Source organism: Agelaius phoeniceus, chromosome 36 (genome assembly GCF_051311805.1).
Source record: "Agelaius phoeniceus isolate bAgePho1 chromosome 36, bAgePho1.hap1, whole genome shotgun sequence".
Lineage (NCBI taxonomy): Eukaryota > Metazoa > Chordata > Aves > Passeriformes > Icteridae > Agelaius > Agelaius phoeniceus.
In genome coordinates this window covers 1,557,842-1,570,588 of record NC_135300.1, presented here as the reverse complement: position 1 = coordinate 1,570,588, position 12,747 = coordinate 1,557,842, and the positions used below count along the sequence as shown (strand labels likewise).

The window sequence follows — 12,747 nt, the reverse complement described above, 5'->3', positions numbered from 1 at the left end:
AATGGGGACATTGGGGGATTGGGGACATTAATGGGGACAGAGAGCCCTAAGGGAGGCGGACGCTGAGCTGGGTGGGGACATTAATGGGGACATTGATGGGGACATTGGGGACATCACAGGGGACAGAGAGCCCTGAGGGAGGCGGACACTGAGCTGGGTGAGGGACATTGGGGACATTAATGGGGACATTGGGGACATTAATGGGGACAGAGAGCCCTGAGGGAGGCGGACACCGAGCTGGGTGGGGACAATGGGGACATTAATGGGGACATTGGGGACATTAATGGGGACATTAATGGGGACAGAGAGCCCTGAGGGAGGCGGACACTGAGCTGGGTGGGGACATTGGGGACAATGGGGACATTGGGGACATTAATGGGGACAGAGAGCCCTGAGGGAGGCGGACACCGAGCTGGGTGGGGACAGTGGGGACATTAATGGGGACATTGGGGGATTGGGGACACTGGGGACATCACAGGGGACAGAGAGCCCTGAGGGAGGCGGACACCGAGCTGGGTGGGGACATTGGGGACATTGGGGACATTGGGGACATTAATGGGGACATTGGGGACATTAATGGGGACAGAGAGCCCTGAGGGAGGCGGACACCGAGCTGGGTGGGGACACTGGGGACATTAATGGGGACATTAATGGGGACATTAATGGGGACAGAGAGCTCTGAGGCGGACGCTGAGCTGGGTGGGGACAATGGGGACATTAATGGGGACATTGGGGACATTGGGGGATTTGGGGACACTGGGGACACTGGGGACATTAATGGGGACAGAGAGCCCTGAGGGAGGTGGACGCCGAGCTGGGTGAGGGACAATGGGGACACTGGGGACATTAATGGAGACATTGGGGACAGTGGGGACATTGGGGGCATTAATGGGGACATTGAGGGGATTGGGGACATTGGGGACATTAATGGAGACAGCAATGGGGAGGCATTGGCGGGGTTGGGGACACTGGGGACATTTGGGGACAGAGAGCCCTGAGGGACATTGGGGGACATTGGGGACATTAATGGGGACATTAATGGGGACATTAATGGGGACATTGGGGACATTGGGGACATTTGGGGACAGAGAGCCCTGAGGGACATTGGGGACACCTTGGGGACATTAATGGGGACAGTCTGGGCGTTGGGGACATTGGGGGACATTGGGGACACTTTGAGGACATTGCAGGGATCGCGGGGTTGGGGACACCAGAGGGATTGGGGACACTGAGGACCTTGTGGGGACCTTGTGGGGACATTGGGGACCTTGTGGGGACATTGGGGACATTGGGGACACTGAGGACCTTGTGGGGACATTGGGGACATTGGGAATTTTTGGGGGATTTTTTTTTTGCATTTTTTGGGGATTTTGGAGGAATTTTTTGGGATTTTTTTGGGGAATTTATTTTGGGAATTTTGGGGGGGAATTTTTTTGGTTTTTTTTTTATTTTTTGGGCAATTTTTTGGAATTTTTAAAAAATATTGAGGGAATTTTTTGTGGATTTCTTTGGGATTATTTGGGGATTTTTAAAAAAATTTTGGGGATTTTTATGGGGAATTTTTAGGGAATTTTTGGGGAATTTTTTGGGGAATAGTTTGAGGATTTTTTTTTAAGTGTTGGGAATTTTAGGGGAAATTTTAATGAAGTTTTGGGGATTTTTTTTTTATTTTTTAGGAATTTTTTGGTGAATTTCTTTGGGAATTTTTTGTGGAATTTTTTTGTAATTTTTTAGGAATTTTTTGGTGAATTTCTTTGGGAATTTTTTGTGGAATTTTTTTATAATTTTTTGGGATTTTTTTTGGTGAATTTCTTTGGGAATTTTTTGTGGAATTTTTTTTGGAATTTTTCGGTGAATTTCTTTGGGGAATTTTTGTGGATTTTTTTTGTAATTTTTTGGGAATTTTTTTGGTGAATTTCTTTGGGAATTTTTTGTGGAATTTTTTTGTATTTTTTTTTAATTCTTCGGTGAATTTCTTTGGGAATTTTTTGTGGAATTTTTTTGTAATTTTTTGGGATTTTTTTTGTGAATTTCTTTGGGAATTTTTTGTGGATTTTTTTTGTAATTTTTTAGGATTTTTTTTTTGTGAATTTCTTTGGGAATTTTTAGAGAATTTTTTGTAAATTTTTAGGAATTTTTTGGTGAATTTATTTTGGATTTTTTTGTGGAATTTTTTTGTAATTTTTTGGGGATTTTTTGGTGAAATTCTTTGGGAAATTTTTTGTAGAATTTTTTTTGGTAATTGTTTGGAAATTTTTGGGTGAATTTTTTTAAGAATTATTATTTGCTTAGAGAGGGGAGTATTTTTTTGAATTTTGTGGGAATTTCTGGTCATTTTGGGGGCAATTTTTTTCCTAACTTTTGGGAATTTTTAAGTATTTAAAGGGGCGATTTTTTTTGGGAATTTTGGGGCAATTTTTTTGGGAATTTTTGGGAACTTTTTGGGAACTTTTTGTGATTATTTTTCCCTGTCCAGGCCTGGCCTTTGACTCGTGGGACCTGGAGTTCTACACTCAGCTCTTCCAGAAGGCCGGGAGGAACCCGACCTCCGTGGAGCTCTTTGACCTGGCCCAGAGCAACAGGTGAGGCCAAAAACCCCCAAAAAACCCCAAAAAATACCCAAAAACCACAGAAAAACACCAAAATCCTGGAAAAACACCAAAATCCTACAAAATCCCAGTGAAATTCTGCAAAAATCCCATAAAAATCCCACAAAAATCCCAGAAAAATCCCGGAAATTCCCGACTTCTGTGGAGCTCTTGGAGCTGGCCCAGAGCAACAGGTGAGGCCAAAAATCCCCAAAAACCACAGAAAAACACCCAAATCCCAGAAAAACACCAAAATCCTACAAAATCCCAGTGAATTCCTGCAAAAATCCCACAAAAATCCCATAAAAATCCCATAAAAATCCCATAAAAATCCGAGAAAATTCCAGAAATTCCCGACCTCATTGGAGCTCTTTGAGCTGGCCCAGAGCAACAGGTGAGGGCAAAAATACCCAAAAACCACAGAAAAACATCAAAATCCCCCAAAATCCCAGTGAATTCCTGCAAAAATCCCACAAAAATCCCACAAAAATCCCATAAAAATCCCATAAAAATCTGAGAAAATTCTGGAAATTCCCGACCTCATTGGAGCTCTTGGAGCTGGCCCAGAGCAACAGGTGAGGGCAAAAATCACCAAAAAACCACAGAAAACACCAAAATCCCCTAAAAACACCAAAATCCTACAAAATCCCAGGGAATTCCTGCAAAAATCCCATGAAAATCCCACAAAAATCCCACAAAAATCCCACAAAAATCCCTCAAAAATCCCACAAAAATCCCATAAAAATCCTGGAAATTCCCGACCTCATTGGAGCTCTTTGACCGGGCTCAGAGCAACGGGTGAGGGCAAAAACCCCCAAAAAACCCCAAAAAATACCCAAAAACCACAGAAAAACACCAAAATCCTACAAAATCCCAGTGAATTCCTGCAAAAATCCCATAAAAATCCCATAAAAATCCCACAAAAATCCCACAAAATTCCCACAAAAATCCCATAAAAATCCGAGAAAATCCCAGAAATTCCCGACCTCATTGGAGCTCTTTGAGCTGGCCCAGAGCAACAGGTGAGGGCAAAAACCCCCAAAACCACAGAAAAATACCCAAAATCCTGGAAAAACACCAAAATCCTACAAAATCCCAGGGAATTCCTGCAAAAATCCCACAAAATTCCCACAAAAATCCCATAAAAATCTGAGAAAATTCCAGAAATTCCCGACCTCTGTGGAGCTCTTGGAGCTGGCCCAGAGCAACAGGTGAGGCCAAAAATACCCAAAAATCCAAAAAAAACCCCAAAATCCTGGAAAAACACAAAAATCCTGCAAAATCCCAGTGAATTCCTGCAAAAATCCCACAAAAATCCCATAAAAATCCCACAAAAATCCCATAAAAATCCGAGAAAATTCCGGAAATTCCCAGCCTCATTGGAGCTCTTTGAGCTGGCCCAGAGCGACAGGTGAGGGCAAAAATACCCAGAAACCACAGAAAAATACCCAAAAACCACAGAAAAACACCAAAATCCTACAAAATCCCAGTGAAGTCCTGCAAAAATCCCACAAAAATCCCACAAAAATCCCACAAAAATCCCAGAAAAATCCCAGAAAAATCTGAGAAATTCCCGACCTCATTGGAGCTCTTGGACCTGGCCCAGAGCAACAGGTGAGGCCAAAAACCCCAAAAACCACAGAAAAACACCAAAATCCTACAAAATCCCAGTGAAATTCTGCAAAAATCCCACAAAAATCCCACAAAAATCCCACAAAAATCCCATAAAAATCCCACAAAAATCCCAGAAAATCACGGAAATTCCCGACCTCCGTGGAGCTCTTTGACCTGGCCCAGAGCAACAGGTGAGGCCAAAAACCCCCAAAAATCCCAGAAAAACACCAAAATCCCAGAAAAACACCAAAATCCTACAAAAATCCCCCAAAAATCTCTCAAAAATATCTCAAAAATCCCACAAAAATCCCACAAAAATCCCATAAAAATCTGAGAAAATTCTGGAAATTCCCAACCTCCGTGGAGCTCTTGGAGCTGGCCCAGAGCAACGGGTGAGGCCAAAAATCCCCAAAAACCACAGAAAAACACCAAAATCCCCTAAAAACACCAAAATCCTACAAAATCCCAGTGAAATTTTGCAAAAATCCCACAAAAATCCCACAAAAATCCCATAAAAATCCCAGAAAAATCTGAGAAAATTCTGGAAATTCCCGACCTCATTGGAGTTCTTGGAGCTGGCCCAGAGCAACAGGTGAGGCCAAAAATCCCCAAAAACCACAGAAAAACACCCAAATCCTGCAAAATCCCAGTGAAATTCTGCAAAAATCCCATAAAAATCCCATAAAAATCCGAGAAAATTCCAGAAATTCCCGACCTCATTGGAGCTCTTTGAGCTGGCCCAGAGCAACAGGTGAGGGCAAAAATCACCAAAAAACCACAGAAAAACACCAAAATCCTACAAAATCCCAGGGAATTCCTGCAAAAATCCCACAAAAATCCCACAAAAATCCCACAAAATTCCCATAAAAATCCCATAAAAATCCGAGAAAATCCCAGAAATTCCCGACCTCTGTGGAGCTCTTGGAGCTGGCCCAGAGCAACAGGTGAGGGCAAAAATCCCCAAAAAACCACAGAAAAACACCAAAATCCTGGAAAAAGACAAAAATCCCCCCAAATCCCAGGGAATTCCTGCAAAAATCCCACAAAAATCCCACAAAAATTCCAGAAATTCCCGACCTCATTGGAGCTCTTTGAGCTGGCCCAGAGCAACAGGTGAGGCCAAAAACCCCCAAAAATCCCAGAAAAACACCAAAATCCCAGAAAAACACCAAAATCCTACAAAATCCCAGGGAATTCCTGCAAAAATCCCACAAAAATCCCACAAAAATCCCATAAAAATCCGAGAAAATTCCAGAAATTCCCGACCTCATTGGAGCTCTTGGAGCTGGCCCAGAGCAACAGGTGAGGGCAAAAATACCCAAAAAACCCCGAAAAATACCAAAAAACCACAGAAAAACACCAAAATCCTGGAAAAACACCAAAATCCTACAAAATCCCAGGGAATTCTTGCAAAAATCCCACAAAATTCCCACAAAAATCCCATAAAAATCCGAGAAAATTCCGGAAATTCCCAGCCTCATTGGAGCTCTTTGAGCTGGCCCAGAGCAACAGGTGAGGGCAAAAATCACCAAAAACCACAGAAAAACACCCAAATCCCAGAAAAACACCAAAATCCTACAAAATCCCAGGGAAATTTTGCAAAAATCCCACAAAAATCCCACAAAAATCACTCAAAAATCCCATAAAAATCCCATAAAAATCTGAGAAAATTCCAGAAATTCCCGACCTCTGTGGAGCTCTTTGAGCTGGCCCAGAGCAACAGGTGAGGGCAAAAATACCCAAAAACCACAGAAAAATACCCAAAAACCACAGAAAAACACCAAAATCCCCTAAAAACACCAAAATCCTACAAAATCCCAGTGAATTCCTGCAAAAATCCCACAAAAATCCCATAAAAATCCCATAAAAATCCGAGAAAATCCTGGAAATTCCCGACCTCATTGGAGCTCTTGGACCTGGCCCAGAGCAACAGGTGAGGCCAAAAATACCCAAAAAACCCCGAAAAATACCAAAAAATCCTGGAAAAAGACAAAAATCCCCCCAAATCCCAGTGAATTCCTGCAAAAATCCCACAAAAATCCCATAAAAATCTGAGAAAATCCCAGAAATTCCCGACCTCTGTGGAGCTCTTTGAGCTGGCCCAGAGCAACAGGTGAGGGCAAAAACCCCCAAAAACCACAGAAAAAATACCCAAAAACCACAGAAAAACACCAAAATCCCCTAAAAACACCAAAATCCCACAAAATCCCAGTGAAATTCTGCAAAAATCCCACAAAAATCCCACAAAAATCCCACAAAAATCCCATAAAAATCCCATAAAAATCCCAGAAATTCCCGACCTCATTGGAGCTCTTGGACCTGGCCCAGAGCAACAGGTGAGGGCAAAAATCCCCAAAAAACCACAAAAAACCCACCAAAATCCTGGAAAAACACCAAAATCCTACAAAATCCCAGTGAATTCCTGCAAAAATCCCACAAAAATCCCATAAAAATCCCACAAAAATCCCATAAAAATCTGAGAAAATTCTGGAAATTCCCGACCTCATTGGAGCTCTTGGAGCTGGCCCAGAGCAACGGGTGAGGGCAAAAATCCCCAAAAATCACAGAAAAACCCCAAAATCCTGGAAAAACACAAAAATCCCCCCAAATCCCAGTGAATTCCTGCAAAAATCCCACAAAAATCCCATTAAAATCCCACAAAAATCCCATAAAAATCTGAGAAAATTCTGGAAATTCCCGACCTCATTGGAGCTCTTTGAGCTGGCCCAGAGCAATGGGTGAGGGCAAAAATACCCAAAAAACCACAGAAAAATACCCAAATCCTGGAAAAACACCAAAATCCTACAAAATCCCAGGGAATTCCTGCATAAATCCCATGAAAATCCCATAAAAATCCCGGAAATTCCCGACCTCATTGGAGCTCTTTGAGCTGGCCCAGAGCAACAGGTGAGGGCAAAAATCACCAAAAATCACAGAAAAATACCAAAAAACCACAGAAAAACACCCAAATCCCCAAATCCTGCAAAATCCTACATAATTCTGGAAAAATTCCAGGGAAATCCCACAAAAATCCCACTGAAATCTCACAAAATTCCTTAAAATTCTCCAAAATTCCACTGAAAACCTACAGAAATCCCATAAAAATCTCACAAAACCCCAAAATCCCTACAAAATCCCCCAAAAATTCCTGAAATAATTCAGAAAAATTTTCCAAAAATTCCTCCCAAATTCCCCCCCCCCCAAAAAATCCCAAAAAATTAAAAAACAAAAGAAAAAAAAAACCCCAAAATTCCCAAACTTGTTGTACCTGTGATGACGTCATACCCATGATGATGTCATATAGATGATGACGTCATAGCTCTCTCCCCATAGCGAGCATAGCCGCCATTGGTTCTTCCGCGGTCATGTGACCCTGGCTGGCTCCCGTGTGTCCAGGTCTCTGTGATGACGTCACATTGATGACGTCACACTGATGATGACGTCATCCCTCTCTCCCCATAGCAATCACAGCCGCCATTGGTTCTTCCGTGGTCATGTGACCGTGGCTGGCTCCCCTGTGGCCGGGTCTCTGTGATGACGTCACACTGATGATGTCACACTGATGACGTCACACTTATGATGTCACACTGATGACATCATCCCTGTCTCTCCCCACAGCGAGCACAGCCGCCATTGGTTCTTCCGTGGTCACATGACCCTGGCTGGCTCCCCTGTGCCCGGGTCTCTGTGATGACGTCACACTGATGACATCATATCTGTCCCCATAGTGAGCACAGCCATCATTGGTTCTTCTGCAGTCACGTGGCCCTGGACGGTTCCCCTGTGGCCCAGTCTCTGTGATGACATCACACTGATGATGTCACACAGATGACGTCATCCCTGTCCCCATAGCGAGCACAGCTGTCATTGGTTCTTCAGCAGTCACGTGACCCTGGGTGGTTCCCCTGTGGCCCAATCTCTGTGATGACGTCACACTGATGATGACATCACACAGATGATGACGTCATGGCTCTCTCCCCATAGTGAGCACAGCCGCCATTGGTTCTTCTGTGGTCATGTGACCCTGGAGGGCTCCCCTGTGCCCGGGTCTCTGTGATGACGTCACACTGATGATGTCACACATGTGATGATGTCACACTGATGACGTCATCCCTCTCTCCCCCCAGCGAGCACAGCCGCCATTGGTTCCTCCGCGGTCATGTGACCCTGGACGGCTCCCCTGTGGCCGGGTCTCTGTGATGACGTCACACTGATGACGTCACACTGATGACATCACACTGATGATGTCATCCCTGTCTCCCCATAGCGAGCACAGCCGCCATTGGTTCTTCCATGGTCACGTGACCCTGGCTGGCTCCCCTGTGGCCGGGTCTCTGTGATGACGTCACATTGATGACGTAATACTGATGACATCACACTGATGACGTCATGGCTCTCTCCCCCCAGCGAGCACAGCCGCCATTGGTTCTTCCGCGGTCACGTGACCCTGGAGGGCTCTGCTGTGGCCCAGTCTGTGTGATGATGTCACACTGATGACGTCACACTGATGATGACGTCATAGCTCTCTCCCCATAGCGAGCACAGCCGCCATTGGTTCTTCTGCGGTCACATGACCCTGGCTGGCTCCCCTGTGGCCCAATCTCTGTGATGACGTCAGACTATTGACGTCACATTGATGACGTCACATCTGTGATGACGTCATACCTGTCCCCACAGCAAGCACAGCTGCCATTGGTTCTTCCGTGGTCACGTGACCCTGGAGGGCTCCGCTGTGCCCGGGTCTCTGTGATGACGTCACACCGATGACGTCACACTGATGATGACGTCATCCCTCTCTCCCCATAGCAATCACAGCCGCCATTGGTTCTTCCGTGGTCACATGACCCTGGAGGGCTCCGCTGTGCCCGGGTCTCTGTGATGACGTCACATTGATGACGTCACACAGACGATGACGTCATCCCTCTCTCCCCCCAGCGAGCACAGCCCCCATTGGTTCTTCCGCGGTCACGTGACCCTGGCTGGCTCCCCTGTGGCCGGGTCTCTGTGATGACGTCACACTGATGATGTCACACTGATGACATCACACTGATGATGTCATCCCTGTCTCCCCCCAGCAAGCACAGCCGCCGTTGGTTCTTCCGTGGTCATGTGACCCTGGAGGGCTCCCCTGTGGCCGTCTCTTTGTGATGACGTCACACTGATGATGTCACACTGATGACGTCACACTTATGATGTCACACTGATGACATCATCCCTGTCTCTCCCCCCAGCGAGCACAGCCGCCATTGGTTATTCCGTGGTCACATGACCCTGGCTGGCTCCCCTGTGCCCGGGTCTCTGTGATGACGTCACACTGATGACATCATATCTGTCCCCATAGTGAGCACAGCCATCATTGGTTCTTCTGCGGTCACGTGACCCTTGACGGCTGCCCCGTGGCCCAGACCCTGTGATGATGTCACAATGATGATGTCACACAGATGACATCATCCCTGTCCCCATAGCGAGCACAGCTGTCATTGGTTCTTCAGCAGTCACATGACCCTGGGTGGTTCCCCTGTGGCCCAATCTCTGTGATGATGTCACACTGATGACGTCACACTGATGATGACGTCATGGCTCTCTCCCCCCAGCGAGCACAGCCGCCATTGGTTCTTCCGCGGTCACGTGACCCTGGACGGCTGCCCCGTGGCCCAGACCCTGTTCCGCTCCCTCATGGACACCCAGAGCTCCTCCCACCCCAACAACGTCATCAAATTCTGTGACAACAGCAGGTGGGGGGACAGGGGGGACATGGGGGGACACCTGGAGACACCTGGGATACACCTGGGAGGACATGGGAGACACCTGGGGACACACCTGGGGACACACCTGGGGACAGGTGGGGAAACACCTGGGGGGACATGGGGACATGGGGGGATATGGGGACACACCTGGGGACACCTGAGATACCTGGGGGGACACCTGGGGGGATGGGGGGGGGGACACACCTGAGGGGACACCTGGGGACATCTTGGGACATACCTGGGGACAGCTGGGGACACACCTTGATGGGACATGGGAACATGGGGGGACACGGGGACACACCTAGGGACAGGTGGGGGGACATGGGGACACCTGGGACACACCTGGGGACACCTGAGATACCTGGGGGGACACAGGGATAGGTGGGGGAACACACCTGGGGACAGATGGGGACACACCTGGGGGGACATGGGGACATGGGGGTACATGGGGACACAGCTGGGGACACCTGAGATACTTGGGGACCACTGGGGACACCTGGGAGGGGACACCTGGGGACACCTGGGGACACCTGGGGGGGATGGGGACACACCTGGGGACAGGTGGGGACACACCTGAGGGGACATGGGGACATAGGGGGACACGGGGACACACCTGGGGACAGCTGGGATACCTGGGGGGACACAGGGACAGGTGGGGGGACACACCTGGGGACATCACAGAAACACCTGGGGACACCTGGGGGGTGGGGACACACCTGGGACACACCCGAGACACACCTGGGGACACCTGCGTGGGTGGGGACACACCTGGGGACATGGGGACACACCTGAGAGGACATGGGGGGGACACGGGGACACACCTAGGGACACCTGAGATACCTGAGGGGACACAGGGACAAGTGGGGGGGATACACCTGGGGGGACGTGGGGACAGGTGGGGACACACCTGGGGACAGCTGGGGACACCTGGGGGCACCTGAGATACCTGGAGGGACACCTGGAGACAGGTGGGGGGATATGGGGACACACCTGGGGACACACCTGGGACGCACCTGGGGACACACCTGGGGACACACCTGGGACACACCTGGGGACACCTGGGATAACTGGGGACACATGGGGACACCTGGGGACATCTGGGGACACACCTGGGGACACACCTGGGACACACCTGGCACACACCTGGGACACACCTGGGGACACCTGGGACACACCTGGGACACACCTGGGACACACCTGGGGACATTGGGGACACACCTGGGGACACCTGGGGACACACCTGGGGACACACCTGGGGACACCTGGGACACACCTGGGATACACCTGGGACACACCTGGGGACATTGGGGACACACCTGGGGACACACCTGGGGACACACCTGGGGACACCTGGGACACACCTGGGGGGACACCTGGGGGGACACCTGGGGGGACACACCTGGCGACACCTGGGATAATTGGGGACACTTGGGGACACACCTGAGACACACCCGAGACACACCTGGGGACACCTGGGATACACCTGGGACACACCTGGGGGGACACCTGGGGACACACCTGGGACACACCTGGGGACACACCTGGGACACACCTGGGGACACCTGGGACACACCTGGGGACACCTGGGGACAGCTGGGACACACCTGGGACACACCTGGGGACAGCTGGGACACACCTGGGACACACCTGGGGACACACCTGGGGACACCTGGGACACACCTGGGACACACCTGGGGACACACCTGGGGACACACCTGGGACACACCTGGGGACACCTGGGGACACCTGGGGACAGCTGGGACACACCTGGGGGACACCTGGGGACACCTGGGACACACCTGGGGACACACCTGGGACACACCTGGGACACACCTGGGACACACCTGGGGACACACCTGGGGACACACCTGGGGACAGCCAGCGTGACCTTTGCCCCCAGCGCCATCCGCGGCGTCCCCGTGGCCGCGCTGTGGCCGCAGGACCCGGCCGGGCCCGGCCCCTACGAGAGGAGGACGAGCGTGCGTCACGTGACCTTCACGGCGGAGACACACAACTTCCCCACGGGTCAGCCGGGGTCATAGGTCAGGGGTCAGGCTGGGGGCAGGGGGAGTGGTCAGGGGGCAGTGGGAGTGGTCAGTGGGCAGTGGGAGTGGTCAATGGTCAATGGTCAGTGGGAGTGGTCAATGGTCAATGGGAGTGGTCAATGGTCAATGGTCAATGGTCAGTGGGAGTGGTCAATGGTCAATGGTCAATGGTCAGTGGGAGTGGTCAATGGTCAATGGTCAATGGGAGTGGTCAATGGTCAATGGTCAATGGTCAATGGTCAATGGTCAATGGTCAGTGGTCACTCTGGTCAGTGGTCAATGGTCAGTGGTCAGTGGTCAGTGTTCAGTGGTCAATGGTCAATGGTCAGTGGGAGTGGTCAACGGTCAATGGTCAATGGTCAATGGTCAGTGGTCAATGGTCAATGGTCAATGGTCAATGGTCACTCTGGTCAGTGGTCAATGGTCAATGGTCAATGGTCAATGGTCAGTGGGAGTGGTCAACGGTCAATGGTCAGTGGTCAATGGTCAATGGTCAGTGGTCAGTGGTCAATGGTCAGTGGTCAGTGGTCAGTGGTCAATGGTCAATGGTCAATGGTCAATGGTCAATGGTCAGTGGTCAATGGTCAATGGTCAATGGTCAATGGTCAGTGGTCAGTGGTCAATGGTCAATGGTCAGTGGTCAATGGTCAATGGTCACTCTGGTCAATGGTCAGTGGTCAGTGGTCAATGGTCAGTGGTCAGTGGTCAGTGGTCAATGGTCAGTGGTCAGTGGTCAGTGGTCAGTGGTCAGTG

The 12,747-nt window shown here is 49.4% G+C and overlaps 1 protein-coding gene across 1 annotated transcript in view; it reads left to right on the top strand.

Annotated features, from left to right (window-relative positions):
* Positions 1–12,747, top strand: part of PFAS (phosphoribosylformylglycinamidine synthase) — a 57,962-nt gene that overhangs the window by 27,288 nt on the left and 17,927 nt on the right. Inside the window, exons 6-8 of the mRNA XM_077192890.1 lie at positions 2,477–2,582; positions 9,797–9,937; positions 11,850–11,974. Coding sequence (XP_077049005.1) covers positions 2,477–2,582; positions 9,797–9,937; positions 11,850–11,974 — 372 coding nt within the window. The remainder of the gene's footprint in view (positions 1–2,476; positions 2,583–9,796; positions 9,938–11,849; positions 11,975–12,747) is intronic.